The sequence below is a fragment of the Limulus polyphemus genome, unplaced genomic scaffold (assembly GCF_000517525.1).
Source record: "Limulus polyphemus unplaced genomic scaffold, Limulus_polyphemus-2.1.2 Scaffold1509, whole genome shotgun sequence".
NCBI classification, from domain to species: Eukaryota; Metazoa; Arthropoda; class Merostomata; order Xiphosura; family Limulidae; genus Limulus; species Limulus polyphemus.
This window is the reverse complement of record NW_013667119.1, coordinates 13774-26191: the sequence shown is the minus strand read 5'-3', so window position 1 is coordinate 26191 and position 12418 is coordinate 13774. Positions and strand designations below refer to the sequence as shown.

The 12418-nt window shown below is 31.7% G+C and overlaps 1 protein-coding gene across 7 annotated transcripts in view; it reads left to right on the top strand.

The window, feature by feature from the left end:
* Positions 1 to 12418, top strand: part of LOC106463878 (zinc finger protein 2 homolog) — a 28698-nt gene that overhangs the window by 8026 nt on the left and 8254 nt on the right. For 5 of the 7 annotated variants that reach the window (XM_022391514.1, XM_022391516.1, XM_022391518.1 and 2 more), the window contains one exon: positions 1817 to 1923. In XM_022391514.1, the coding sequence (XP_022247222.1) occupies positions 1817 to 1923 (107 nt within the window). Of the gene's footprint in view, positions 1 to 1127; positions 1659 to 1816; positions 1924 to 4471; positions 4647 to 5654; positions 8932 to 12418 lie in introns of those variants that run through there. The other 2 variants (XM_022391520.1, XM_022391519.1) reach the window with 2 other exon arrangements.

The window sequence follows — 12418 nt, the reverse complement described above, 5'->3', positions numbered from 1 at the left end:
GTTGGAGATAGCCTTCAAGTTAGAAGCTTAGCAATTATAAAGACATGTTGGGGTAGTTTTTGGGCAATTTGAATTAAAGTTGAGAGCTTCAGATCACGAGAACTACTCTACCCTGGAAAAAAAAAAATGATTTAAGCTAAACAAACTGGAGATAAAAAAAACTTATAAATCTGGACAGAGTACATTATATAGCTTTGCAGTTAACAACAATCAAACATTGTACTTGTGAACTTCTTTCTCTCTTAAACATGAATTTTAGTAAAGAAAAGATGACATAGAGGCCTACTCTGTTCTTTTTTTCATTACCTCTGCTACAGGAGACTAGTTTTGTTGAATTCACAAATCATCAATGTCTCTTCCTGAATGTAAGATAAAATAGCAGTCTTATCGGCAACAGTTGTCGAAACGCCTGATCATAGTTATCTTGTGCTTCATCTAAATTGATAACAGCACAACCAAGCATATTTGTTTTGCAGTTAAAAGTACAATCTACAGAGGTTACGTTGAAACTGGAAACATTTCGTGTGACATAAGAAATAGCATACATAGATTTTAAAATTTAGTCTTAGGTAGTTTAATAACATTTCTAGTACAAAGAATAACATAAGCAAGAAAAGGATTTACGTTAATAACTAAAAATAAGAATTTTTTAAAGTTGTATTTTAAAAGTTAGAAAAAAAAAAAGTGGTTACATTAATTGCCATTATAGATGGGACTCGGTGAATTACCATTATAGTACTAATAACTGTTTACTGTCCCACATGCTATCTCACCAACTCTGTCTAAATCACTTGCATTACAGCGAAGGCTACTTCTTACAACAATTTTAGAATGTTACGGGACAAGACAAAAACTTTAATAATAAGCTTGCCTATTTCTGTGATACAGAGTAATTTTCTTGGAACTGGTGAACCTCTTCAGAACATACTTCGCAGATATCAGTATTGGATGGTTTGCTCAGTTATAGTGCTGCTATTTTTTTTAAATAATTCAGTATTATGTAATGAAAATTTTAACATAATAATTAATCTCAATAATTGCCAGATCCTAATTTTTTATATTATTTTACATTATTTCTTCAAGCTTAGTCAAATTATTGATAGTTAAGATTACTTACAGTGCTTGGAAACAAAACCTATGTGATCTCTTGTGTTTAGGTAGCTTCATCCATGTGTGAAGTAAACATTTACTTCTATGATTGTTCTAGATGCTATTCATCAGAAAGTGATGCCCTCTGGAGATGGGTAGAGGATTTTGGTTGATTTCCCACCATCAGTGTAGTATTTGGAATTGTTAGAGAAATGACATCTATCATGGAGTGATTGTCTCATAGTTAATTTCATAGTGCTTAATTTTCACATTTTTTTTTTACTTTCTTACTAAATGTTTCCATTGCCATGACCTTGCATTCTGATGACCACCTGGATCGTTTTGATTCTTTGTGTGCCTACTGGCCCGAATGCTTGTGCGGTTATCAGAATTATCAGTTTTGTATGGTGTGTATTTCAACTTCAGAAGTATATGTACTCTTTTATTACTGTTCTTCTCAGTTGGGAACTTTCTGATACCACGTATAGGAAAATACTTTGCACTCTGACCTTGGCTACCTGTTTAGTGACCATTTGGGACTACAACTTCCAATGTGCTTGGTAGTACAGGTATATTTTCAGAACCTACTCTTTACTGAAAGATGGTATTTTCTATTCACCTTTATTTTACATAAGAAATTATAGAAAAGCACTGTTTGGATAAATACATTAAGTGGTTCATAAGTTATGAGTCTTTTTATCTTCATTGTTTGTATTTCTAACAACAGGAAAAACTGATTACATGGTAGAAAGATCTCTACATACTATTTTGAAGTTTGGTATGATAGAAGAGGAGAAAGAAGATAACTATGGTGGAGCAACAGTGAAAACTGAGGTAATTTGTAGATTAAAACTTTTACAGTTGTGTTATTAAGAGAATATGTAACTAATTTTGTTGAGACTGATTGGTGGTAACATGTTTGTAGTCACAAGCTGTAGAAATTCACTACAAGTTTGCTGCATTGCTGTGAATAAATTCATTACAGCTCTTTACATGTTTTTACCAACCATCATGCCCCAAGTTGAACAAAAAAGTGTTCTGACTAACTAATGAATGAATATTTGCTGTAAAATTCTTATCAATGTTCAAAGTGTAGCTACCAGTTTGGTTGCCAATTTGGATTTCATTCCTTTAAGTCGTGCACACAGTCCATTTTTGGCTGCACCTTTTTTTTGCACCTAAGATGTTTTTTATTAGATTTGATTTATAGGTTATTGTGGGATTATTGCATGTTTGAAAAACAACAGTAATGGTAACTGTGATGGTATGTAGTGATAAGGAAAGAAGAGGATGTTAAAAAAAAAACATTTTAGGCTGCCCATTGTGCACCTCCAACTTTCAGTGGTCCAGAGGTATTCAATAAAGATTATTTTAAATAGAGTAAATAGGCGTAGCAATAGTATTATTGGCTAATGGATTAATCAACAGACCCGTTAACTGATTACATGTGATTAACTCATCAGCACACCCCTCATAGAATTAGCACTGACAAAAATAAAAACATAGTATTAATTTTTCTCCCCAATTTCCAGTGTGTGTGTGTGTATAAATATATATATACACATAGTTTTCCAATAGGAAGTACAAATTAAAAAATGTTATGATGATTATGTCATAGGCCTGTGCAGTTGATATAGATACATGTAAAGGTGAGAGTTTGTTCAAGGTTAGTGATAGGTGCATGAAATTCTATGGCAGTTGTGTGAAAGGTTAACTCATAGTGGTGCAGAGAGGTAAGTAACATTTCTGAAATTGTGTCTACTTGATATATGGTTCTTGAATATAACATTTTTATGAAATGTGATTTTAAAAAGGAAGTGTGTGTGTGTGTCGCTATATAATTCCACCAATAGGAGGGTGTTACAGCCTCCATGGACAATATTCCCTGTGGGTATTAGCATATGATCAAAGGCTTATATTTTCCGTAACACTGCCATGTTCAAACTTGTTTTCTCCAGTGCTTTTTGAGTTTCCAGTTACTTTGATCAACTGACTTTCTTTATTTAGCACTAAATTCCTTTGTCCTTCTTGCATTTTTATTTCATCCATCTGTTTACAACTTCATTTTCTGTAGCCATCCCATTTCTACTTTGTGCTTCTTATAACAATAAATACATAAAAAAAGTCTAAATGCCCAGATGTACCTCATCAGCCATTCCATTTCTTTCAGCTGTTTTCTGCCTTTTGCTTCTGATCATCATCATTCAGATACGTATGCCTTTGCAGCTTTTTTTTTCATATATTATAAAGCCTGATTAAGTTCTTCCTTGATCCCTCCTTTTTCCAAAGATATTACCTACCTGGTAATCAGTTGTTTTTCTCCAGTTTCTTCCTTCATTATGTGATTCTTCTTTTATGTATAGTTAAGGTTGTCTGTTGCTACCTTGCTCCTTCTCATAGACAATGTGATTGTCAATTCTTTCCTTGGTTTATCCCCCTTCTCTTCTACTTTCACAGGTTGGGTTCATCAGCTCAATCACTTGGCATATTTGATTAAGTCCAATCAAATGCTTTGTAACATAGCCTCCCATTAGGTCAAGCTTCCTTTCAATACTGACCAGAGATTTTCCAGACTGGTATGTGAACTACATCTAACACATTCATCTGCAGTTACTTACATCATTCAATGGTTTTATGTGCATCTAGTTTTGACCTCTTTCTGGTCTACCTAGATTTTAATTTACACTTTCATCACTAATCTTGTACGTTGTCCATGTTCTTGCACATTTCAGGACAACTTTGTTTGTGTGCTTTTCAGACTCCTGAAAAAAAATAGTAAAAAAATAATCCAAAAACTCAAACCAATTACCCACTTAACATGTAGAACTAAACATCAAATTCTCAGTGTTTGTTGTCATCAGATCTCAGTGCATGGTCAGCCTTACCTCACAGGAATTGTTTATCAAATATCTGCAGTGAGCACAGAAAGTGTTAACCCATTTGCTCTTTCTTGGTGCGTACTGTTCAGATTGGTTTTTCTGTAAGACTGCTTTGATACCATATATAACTGACTTAACCATTTCAATATCTTGTGCAAAATAAAAGAAAAGCAGACAGAACTAAATGTAACGATGTATTTTGTTATTTTTGAATGTTGATTTAAATACTGAAACATTCTTTATCATTAAAACATGCTTACTTGAGAATGATCACACCAGTAATCGAAACATTGTACCTGTTTTAAAAACAAATGTTACAAACTGTAAAAGCTGTAATTTGTAATAAAATATTTTTAGTACTGTTTACATACATAACTAAATTTGAAGCATTAGGCTTAATTAATTATATTGCCATGTTTTAAACTAATTAACTGTGGAGACTGTGTAATGATAACACTATCTGCTATTTTTATAACCTTTTTGAATATGTTGCTTGATTTTAGAACATATTTGTCCGAGAGAAAACAGAGCATCCTGATGATCTGTTAGAAGGTGATATTATTTCACAGTTCAATGACAGCAATGATGATCTGGATAGTTTAAACTATAATGATATCAATGTGAAAATAAAAACTGAATTTCAAGAAGAAATTGAATCCGGATTAGAAAGTACATCTGGTGAGTAGAAACATCTAAAACTCTTAAGTGCATTGACACTGGATTAAAAGAATTAGTTAAATTATTGGACCATATAAGACTGGTTTAATTTATAGTGTATAGATCTATGTTTGGTGTTTCTATTTATATGTTTAGTTGAGAATTTTGTATGGAATGTTTTGAAGTGATAAAATGACAACAAAACATTTAAAAAGAATTTTAAGGTTTGTCTGAAAACAAATAAGAACATTAGTTGTTTGTACAAAATGAAATGGAAAACCTTTCTAACTGACCAGTGTTTATCCTCTTGGTTCTTCGTGTATAACTTTCTGATTAATGGTTGGAATCTGTGCCAGTAGAATAATGTTTCAACATGTACAGAGAATGTATTGTTGTTATTTATTTTATAGATGTGATTTGTTGAACACTACCAGCCCTGTAGAATCTGGGACTTTAATGATCCTAAATTTCCAATCCCTTAATTTTACATGAAACAGCTTCTAATCAGAGGGATGATACCAAAACTTCATAAAAGAATAAATAATATATTGATAAATAGTATAGTCTAAGTCTTGGCATTTATGATATTTATTTCACTTGCATATAGAACTTTTCAACAAAATAGTGTAAAGTCTTCATGCTAATTAACATTTGAAAGTAGAGAAGTCATTAGATGATTTAATGATAATCAACCACTTAAAATTAGAAAATATCTCAAATTTAAACCAGAAAGATACTAGCTTTAAGTACATTGGTTGTTGTGACACCATACTATCATATTTTCACAGGTGATTTTACTTTATTTACTAAAAACCTGTTGAAAGTGGAATCTTACCTACAGTTTGTTTTCAATACTATTATGATTCAGGTAGAAAAGTTTCTAAAAAGTGTCAAAATAGTGAAATTAGTTTTTAGCTTTAAAATTCTCATATTTACATTTGTATTTATTATATTGGAACACTAAATGTATTTTGAAGTTCATCAGTTTTATTATTAACTATGATGTGGCATTATTTACATCTATTTTAGATCCAAAGCCCAGTGTGAACATCTGTTGTGAGAGTCAGTGTCCTGGTTATCATGTTATAAAACAAGAAGATCACTCTACAGAAGTTATAAAATCCCCAAAACCAAACAACACTATATTTGGAGAAACAACTGTAAATGGAAATAACCTAAAAGAATTTAATATACCTCAGTGTAATGGTAAAACATGCAGTTGTGTTGTCAGTGGAAAAGAATTTGCAACAGTCGATAACCAAACACAAGAAAAGAGGATACAACCTGGAGAGAAACCACATCAGTGTGCAGTCAATGTCCTTTTGCCAGTTTATGGTGAACACTTTGAGAGAAATAGTTCCTTAAAACAACATGAAAGAAAACACACTGGGGAGAAACCTTATAGTTGTGGAGTTTGTAGAAAACAATTTGTATCAAGCAGTAATTTAAAATCACACCTAAGAATACACACTGGGGAGAATCCATACAGTTGTGTAATTTGTGGAAAAAAATTTGTATCAAATGGTAAATTAGAACAACACCAAAGAACACACACTGGGGAGAAACCTTACAGTTGTGAAGTTTGTAGAAAACAGTTTGTATCAAGAAGTAACTTAAATTCACATCGTAAAATACACACTGGGGAGAAACCTTACAGTTGTGGAGTTTGTAGAAAACAATTTGTATCAAGCAGTAATTTAAAATCGCATCAAACAATACACACTGGGGAGAAACCTTACAGTTGTATAGTTTGTGAAAAACAATTTCGAATAAAGAATAACTTAAAATTACATCTAAGAAAACATGCTGGGGAGAAACCTTACAGTTGTGGAGTTTGTAGAAAACAATTTGTATCAAGCAGTAATTTAAAATTACATCAAACCGTACACACAGGGGAGAAACCATACAGTTGTATAGTTTGTGAAAAACAATTTCGAATAAAGAATAACTTTAAATTACATCTAAGAATACACACTGGGGAGAAACCATACAGTTGTGGAGTTTGTGGAAAACAATTTGTATCAAAGGGTGAATTAGAACGACATCAAAGAACACACACTGGGGAGAAACCTTATAGTTGTGGAGTTTGTAGAGAACAGTTTGTATCAAAGAGTAACTTAAAATCACATCAAAAAATACACACTGGAGAGAAACCTTACAGTTGTTCAGTATGTGAAAAACACTTTAGTAGAAAGAGTTATTTAAAATTACATCAAAGAATACACACTGGCGATAAACCTTACATTTGTGCAGTTTGTGTAAAAAAGTTTGTATCAAAGGGTGAATTAGAACGACATCTAAGAACACACACTGGGGATAAACCTTACATTTGTACAGTGTGTGGAAAACACTTTGGTAGAAAGAATAACTTAAAATCACATCAAAGAATACACACTGGGGAGAAACCTTACAGTTGTACAGTTTGTGAAAAAACATTTAGAACAAGTGCGAACTTAGAAATACATCAAAGAACACATACTGGTGAGAAACCTTAAATTTGTTCAGTGTGTGGAAAACACTTTGGTGCAAGGAATAACTTAAAATCTCATCAAAGAATACACTTTGAGCAGAAACCACATAGTTTTGCTGTTTGTGATAAACCATTTGGAACAAGAAGTATCTTAAAAATACATGAAAGAACACATACTGGTTAGAAACCGTACAGTTGGTTGTTCAGTTTGTGGAAAATATTTCGTACAAAGTAGTAAATTAAAAACAACATCAAAGAATACACAATGGAGAGAAACCTTACAGTTGTTCAGTTTATGGAAAAAAGTTTGTATCAAAGGGTGAATTAGTATGACATCTTATACTGCTAGAAACCGAGTTTCAATACAGATAGCCCTTTGTGCTTAATACAAACAACACCAACAACTTAATCTTTGTTCTGACAGAAAAACTACAAGAATAAGAACCATGAATTAAAGACAGTTTCTTATTAGTAACCAGAAAATTGTACAATTACAAGCTTATGAATTTACTTGTATCCTGACATTAAGTTTTCATCATTAAATGTACATCACTCGAATTGTATTTTAAGTAAGTTGAAGAAAATCTCATAAAGATTATTTGAGCAATTTCATATCACCACCAGAAGGTTTTACATATTAAAAATTCTGTCTTTCTCATCTACTTCACATATTGTCATTATCAATAACTAAAGTCAAGGTTTTTAATAGATAAGATAGAACCTTGCACAAAGAGTTTCTTATTAAGAAAATCTACCTTCAACAACTACTTCACATAACATCCATATCAATAATTCAATTAGGGCTATAAGAATGGCAGACAGGACACAGCAGAATGTGTTGATTATTAGGGACTACTACCATGTACTACAGTTTCATTTTTTTAAGAACACGGGGGTAACTTATTAATAGATTCTACCACTTCAAATACCAACCTTAAAAATCCTAATCCTGAGCAACTGATTAATTCACAGAACAAGTTTCTTTAAAATCTTAGGTAACAAGTGGAGATACCAGTTGAACCAAGAAACAACTCGGTCTCCACCTCCCTATGATGCAAACAGGAGAAGTAGTTTTTTAATTACGAGCAAAGTTTTTTGAGCTTTGATCTCATCAGATCTCCAGCTCCCAAAATAATAAGCATAATTTAAAAACCCATCTGCTATATTATTTTTAATATTTTAAATTTGTAACAAGTGTGGTTAGGAATACTTAATTTGGTTTGTCCTTTTAGAAACATTTAAATAGGGAAGAATGTTTACATAATTACTGACTTATTGATAACTATAAAATACAAAACTTTTTCACAGCTAATTCTTGTATGGATATTCTTTATGTAGATCATGTAGTCAATCATATAATCTGTTAACGTAGAAAAGTATAAGTTGAAACTTTAACCTAAAAGTTATAACCTTATGAAGTTTATGGTTGTTATGGATTATGGAAATCAAGCAGCATTGAGACAACTGAATTCAGATATGCTATATTTTCTTATCATTACGTTACTTTTACAACATCTTTGAGTTTTAGTTATATTAAACTCTCTTCCGATTGTAGACATGAGCTTTTCTGCAGGAAATAAAAATACTTAAGATATTCCTTTGAATTGCAGAAAATCCTGATAACATTATAATCACTTCTTCCTGAATAGAAAAACAGACTTTTGTTATACAAACGTAGAGTTATGGGACAGTTGTGTATTAAGTTTGTTTTTTTTTACTACTGCAGTAACAGTATGTTGTTTTAAGGTTATTTTATCCTGATTATGGTCATTGTACATGAAATTAGAAATAGTAATCAAGTTTTATACATTTTAACCTCTAAAACTTTTGTATTAGTGTAACAATGTTATTGGAAATAAAAAATATTTTAAAGTATAAAATGTGTGAATACTGACTTCATCTATCTCATTATTAATTTCATTAAGTGAAAAGATCTTAAAAGTGACTTAGGTTTTCCTTTTTTTGTGACATTAAGTGATAACTTATAAATTATTAAGTAATGATAATTTAAAAGATCTAATGAACAGATTTATGTTAACGTGTAAAGATGCTTCATTTTTAACTTCTACGAAAATGAGATGTGTTGTTAAAAAAGATTTGTGATAATGTTGTACTGCTTGTCTAGATGAAATTCCTTTGGATAGGTTTGGGAAAACACTTCTTGCAACTTATTTTCATTGTGACTATTTGATCTGTACAAAGGTAGGATATATTTGATTTATTTTCTAGAAGTTATATATCAGTATGGACTGAACTGGACCCAGTAGTTAACATACCTGACTTATGGCCCTGAGATCCATGTATCATGACCTGTTCTTGCAAAAAAAACAAAAAAAAACATTCTCAGCACTTATGGCCATGGATACGATATAAGAGTGGTGATGGAATCCCATTATTTGGTATGACAAGAGTTAGTAGTGGGTGATGATGACAAGCTGCCTTCCCAATAGTCTGTCACCTCAAAATTTAGGATGGCTAATGCAGGTAACCCAGATTCAGCTTTGTGCAAAGTCCAACAAACAAATATACCTTAACATGATCAATTTATAATTAGTTGGTAGTCTAATTGTATGAACATGTAAAATACTACTGGAAAATCTAACTTAGATGAATAAAAGCTGGTTATCAGCAAGAGTTTTTCTTTGCCTTCTGTATTTCTGATTCCTAACAGAGTGGCTAATTTCACTGTTCGATATACAAGACTGTTTAAGTTGAATTTATTGGGAGAGTTATGATGCATATAGTTATTGACGTGAGTGTTAAATTTATTGTTTTATAAGTGGTAGTTATGGCATGTGTGCTTAAGTAACTGTTTACAAATCATTTGTTGTGAATTAATATTACGTTTCTCGAACCTTCTGTGTTTTTCTCTTTGCTTTAAGTGAGTATTGTTACATTATAGCGCCTCGTAGTTTTTAGAAAGTTCTAGGCCCCAGTTAGGCACCCAAGCTAGAGCAAGTTAAGTCAGTGAGAGTGAAAATTAGTAAGTTAAAGATTTAGTAAGATAGATCTAGATTGTGTTTTTGTACGTTTAGCCATAAAGAGTGTATAGTGACGATTCTTAAAGTAGTTAAAGTGTTATAATCGCAGATTGTATGGTAATAAACAGAGTAGACAAGAATAATTAGCCTTGTCAATTGGGTTCTAAAGTAATTGAATCAGCCTTTGTGGACTTTTGGAGTAAAAGATAATTGTTTAGAGTTCTGGATATATATCTATGGTAACCCACGGGGTAAGGAAAATGAATCTATCACTGATTATGTTGTGATAACAGAGATAAAAAAGAATAATTTATCTTGTCAAAGGGTGTTCTAAAGTTATTGAACTCGCAGTTGCTGTCCATTCCAGTTTACTTTATTATTATTGTTTATGAATAAAATTGGCGTCAAAACATAGTTAATAAATGAAATTTTAATATTAGGTAAATCCTTAATGTTATAAGGAAGTATTTAAAAAAACCCTGTCACCTAATACGAGAATTGTGACTTTCGATGTGATAACTCATCTTCGGTCGCAAAATAACTTTTCTCGACTACCACTGCCCTCTATCGGTGCAGATTTTTCAATGCGCGCCACTAGCTTTCCCATCCTGCTTCTGAATATCCACATGCAACTAAATATGTTAAACTTTATTAAAGTTTTTCTTCATTACCCACTCAAGCCGTCTCCAGCCATTATTAAATATGTAGCTGCTCTCCTCCAATAGGATCGCGACACCATTCCTATAGTACCTAGCGCCCTCTTCACATCTGCAGTTTTCTGTCGATAGCTTCTTGATTGTCAGAAGTGTTGTATGGACGTACTCGTTTTTGCTCGTGGATTTATCGACATTTTCAGTTATACTAAACTTGTGAGTGGCGGTTAATATATCTCGGAAATACATTTTTAGTGTAGGAAAATGCTAACATTTGCCCTTTAGATCTTCCCTCTTCTCTAGTTTATTTACCATCTCTCCAGGAAGTACAAAATTTTATTTAAATTACTCATTATAATATGAATTGAATATCACTCTGGTAAAGCAAAATATTCATAGCCTTCCTTGGTAATTAATGGAGCCAGAAACCATTTGTTACACCCACCTCTCTTTCCCAAATTGCCAATAGTTCTCTTTAATCTTTACAATCTTAGTTATAACCAATAGGAAGCCAATGTTTTAATATATCAATTGACGTATTGCATTGTTTTCTGAACAGAGTTGTATATTTGCTTACACTTACACTACAGTTACTTTGTTAGAAGTTACACTTCTAAATTGTTTCTCTTAGCTGAATTTTTAAAGGCTTTTAGCACACAGTTAGAAAGCCAGAAGAATTATGATATTTATGGGACTTTGTTTAATCCATCATAGGTTGTTACTCTGTGTTCTCAGATTCATTTATTTAAATACGAATTTAGTATAATACTATTAGTAGTAGCACCATGGTATCAGTGTAAAAAAAAAAAAAAAGGCTTAAAATTTAATTTACAGTCGAGAACAAAAACGAGGACCCAAGTAAGTACTATATATATTTATTTGTGTGTATTCTTTTTTATTAAATAAAAAGTAACAAAAATTTACAGAAACTTATTAGGTAGGATAATGAAAAATGATGATAAAAATTCTTCGTGAGGTATGCTCAGGAGCAGGTCGTATGTTATGTAAATCGTAATTCGATTTTGTAAAGTGAGTTACACTTTCTCCGAGTCTGAGTGATTTTACAACCTGTGTGGCAGAATTATTAGTTAGACACGGTTCAAAGGGCAATAAAAGAATTAAAAAATAAAAGGGTAAACAGATATATACTGTTATGAGCTTTAAACTATTTAGGATAAACAACTGTTGTATTTAGTTTCAACTTGCAGTCATTCTAGAAAGAAAAAAAGGGTCATTTAGATTAATTGTTTTATATTTTTTATGGCGGTTGCAAGGTCGAATGGGTATAGAGTTAAAGTAAAGGATAAAATATTGAATTTTTTACTGAGAACAAATTCAATATTTACTTAGGATGTTTTAGAGATTATGCAAATGAAATTTCACAATTTTCAGATATTAAAAAAATCTGAATATGAAAATCACATTGTATTTAAAGTACTCATCTTCCTGATAAAATATGTAAAAAGTTATAGAAACTCGGAAGGTCAAATTAGTCACGAACTTGGTCAAATTGACCAAACCCAGAGCAAGAGAGTTAAAAAGAAAAAAAGGTGGTTATTGCTCTGCACCCACTTGTTTTTTTATCCAGTCAGTAATTCAAAAATAGTTAAAGTTGGAGATAGCCTTCAAGTTAGAAGCTTAGCAATTATAAAGACATGTTGGGGTAGTTTTTGGGCAATTTGAATTAAA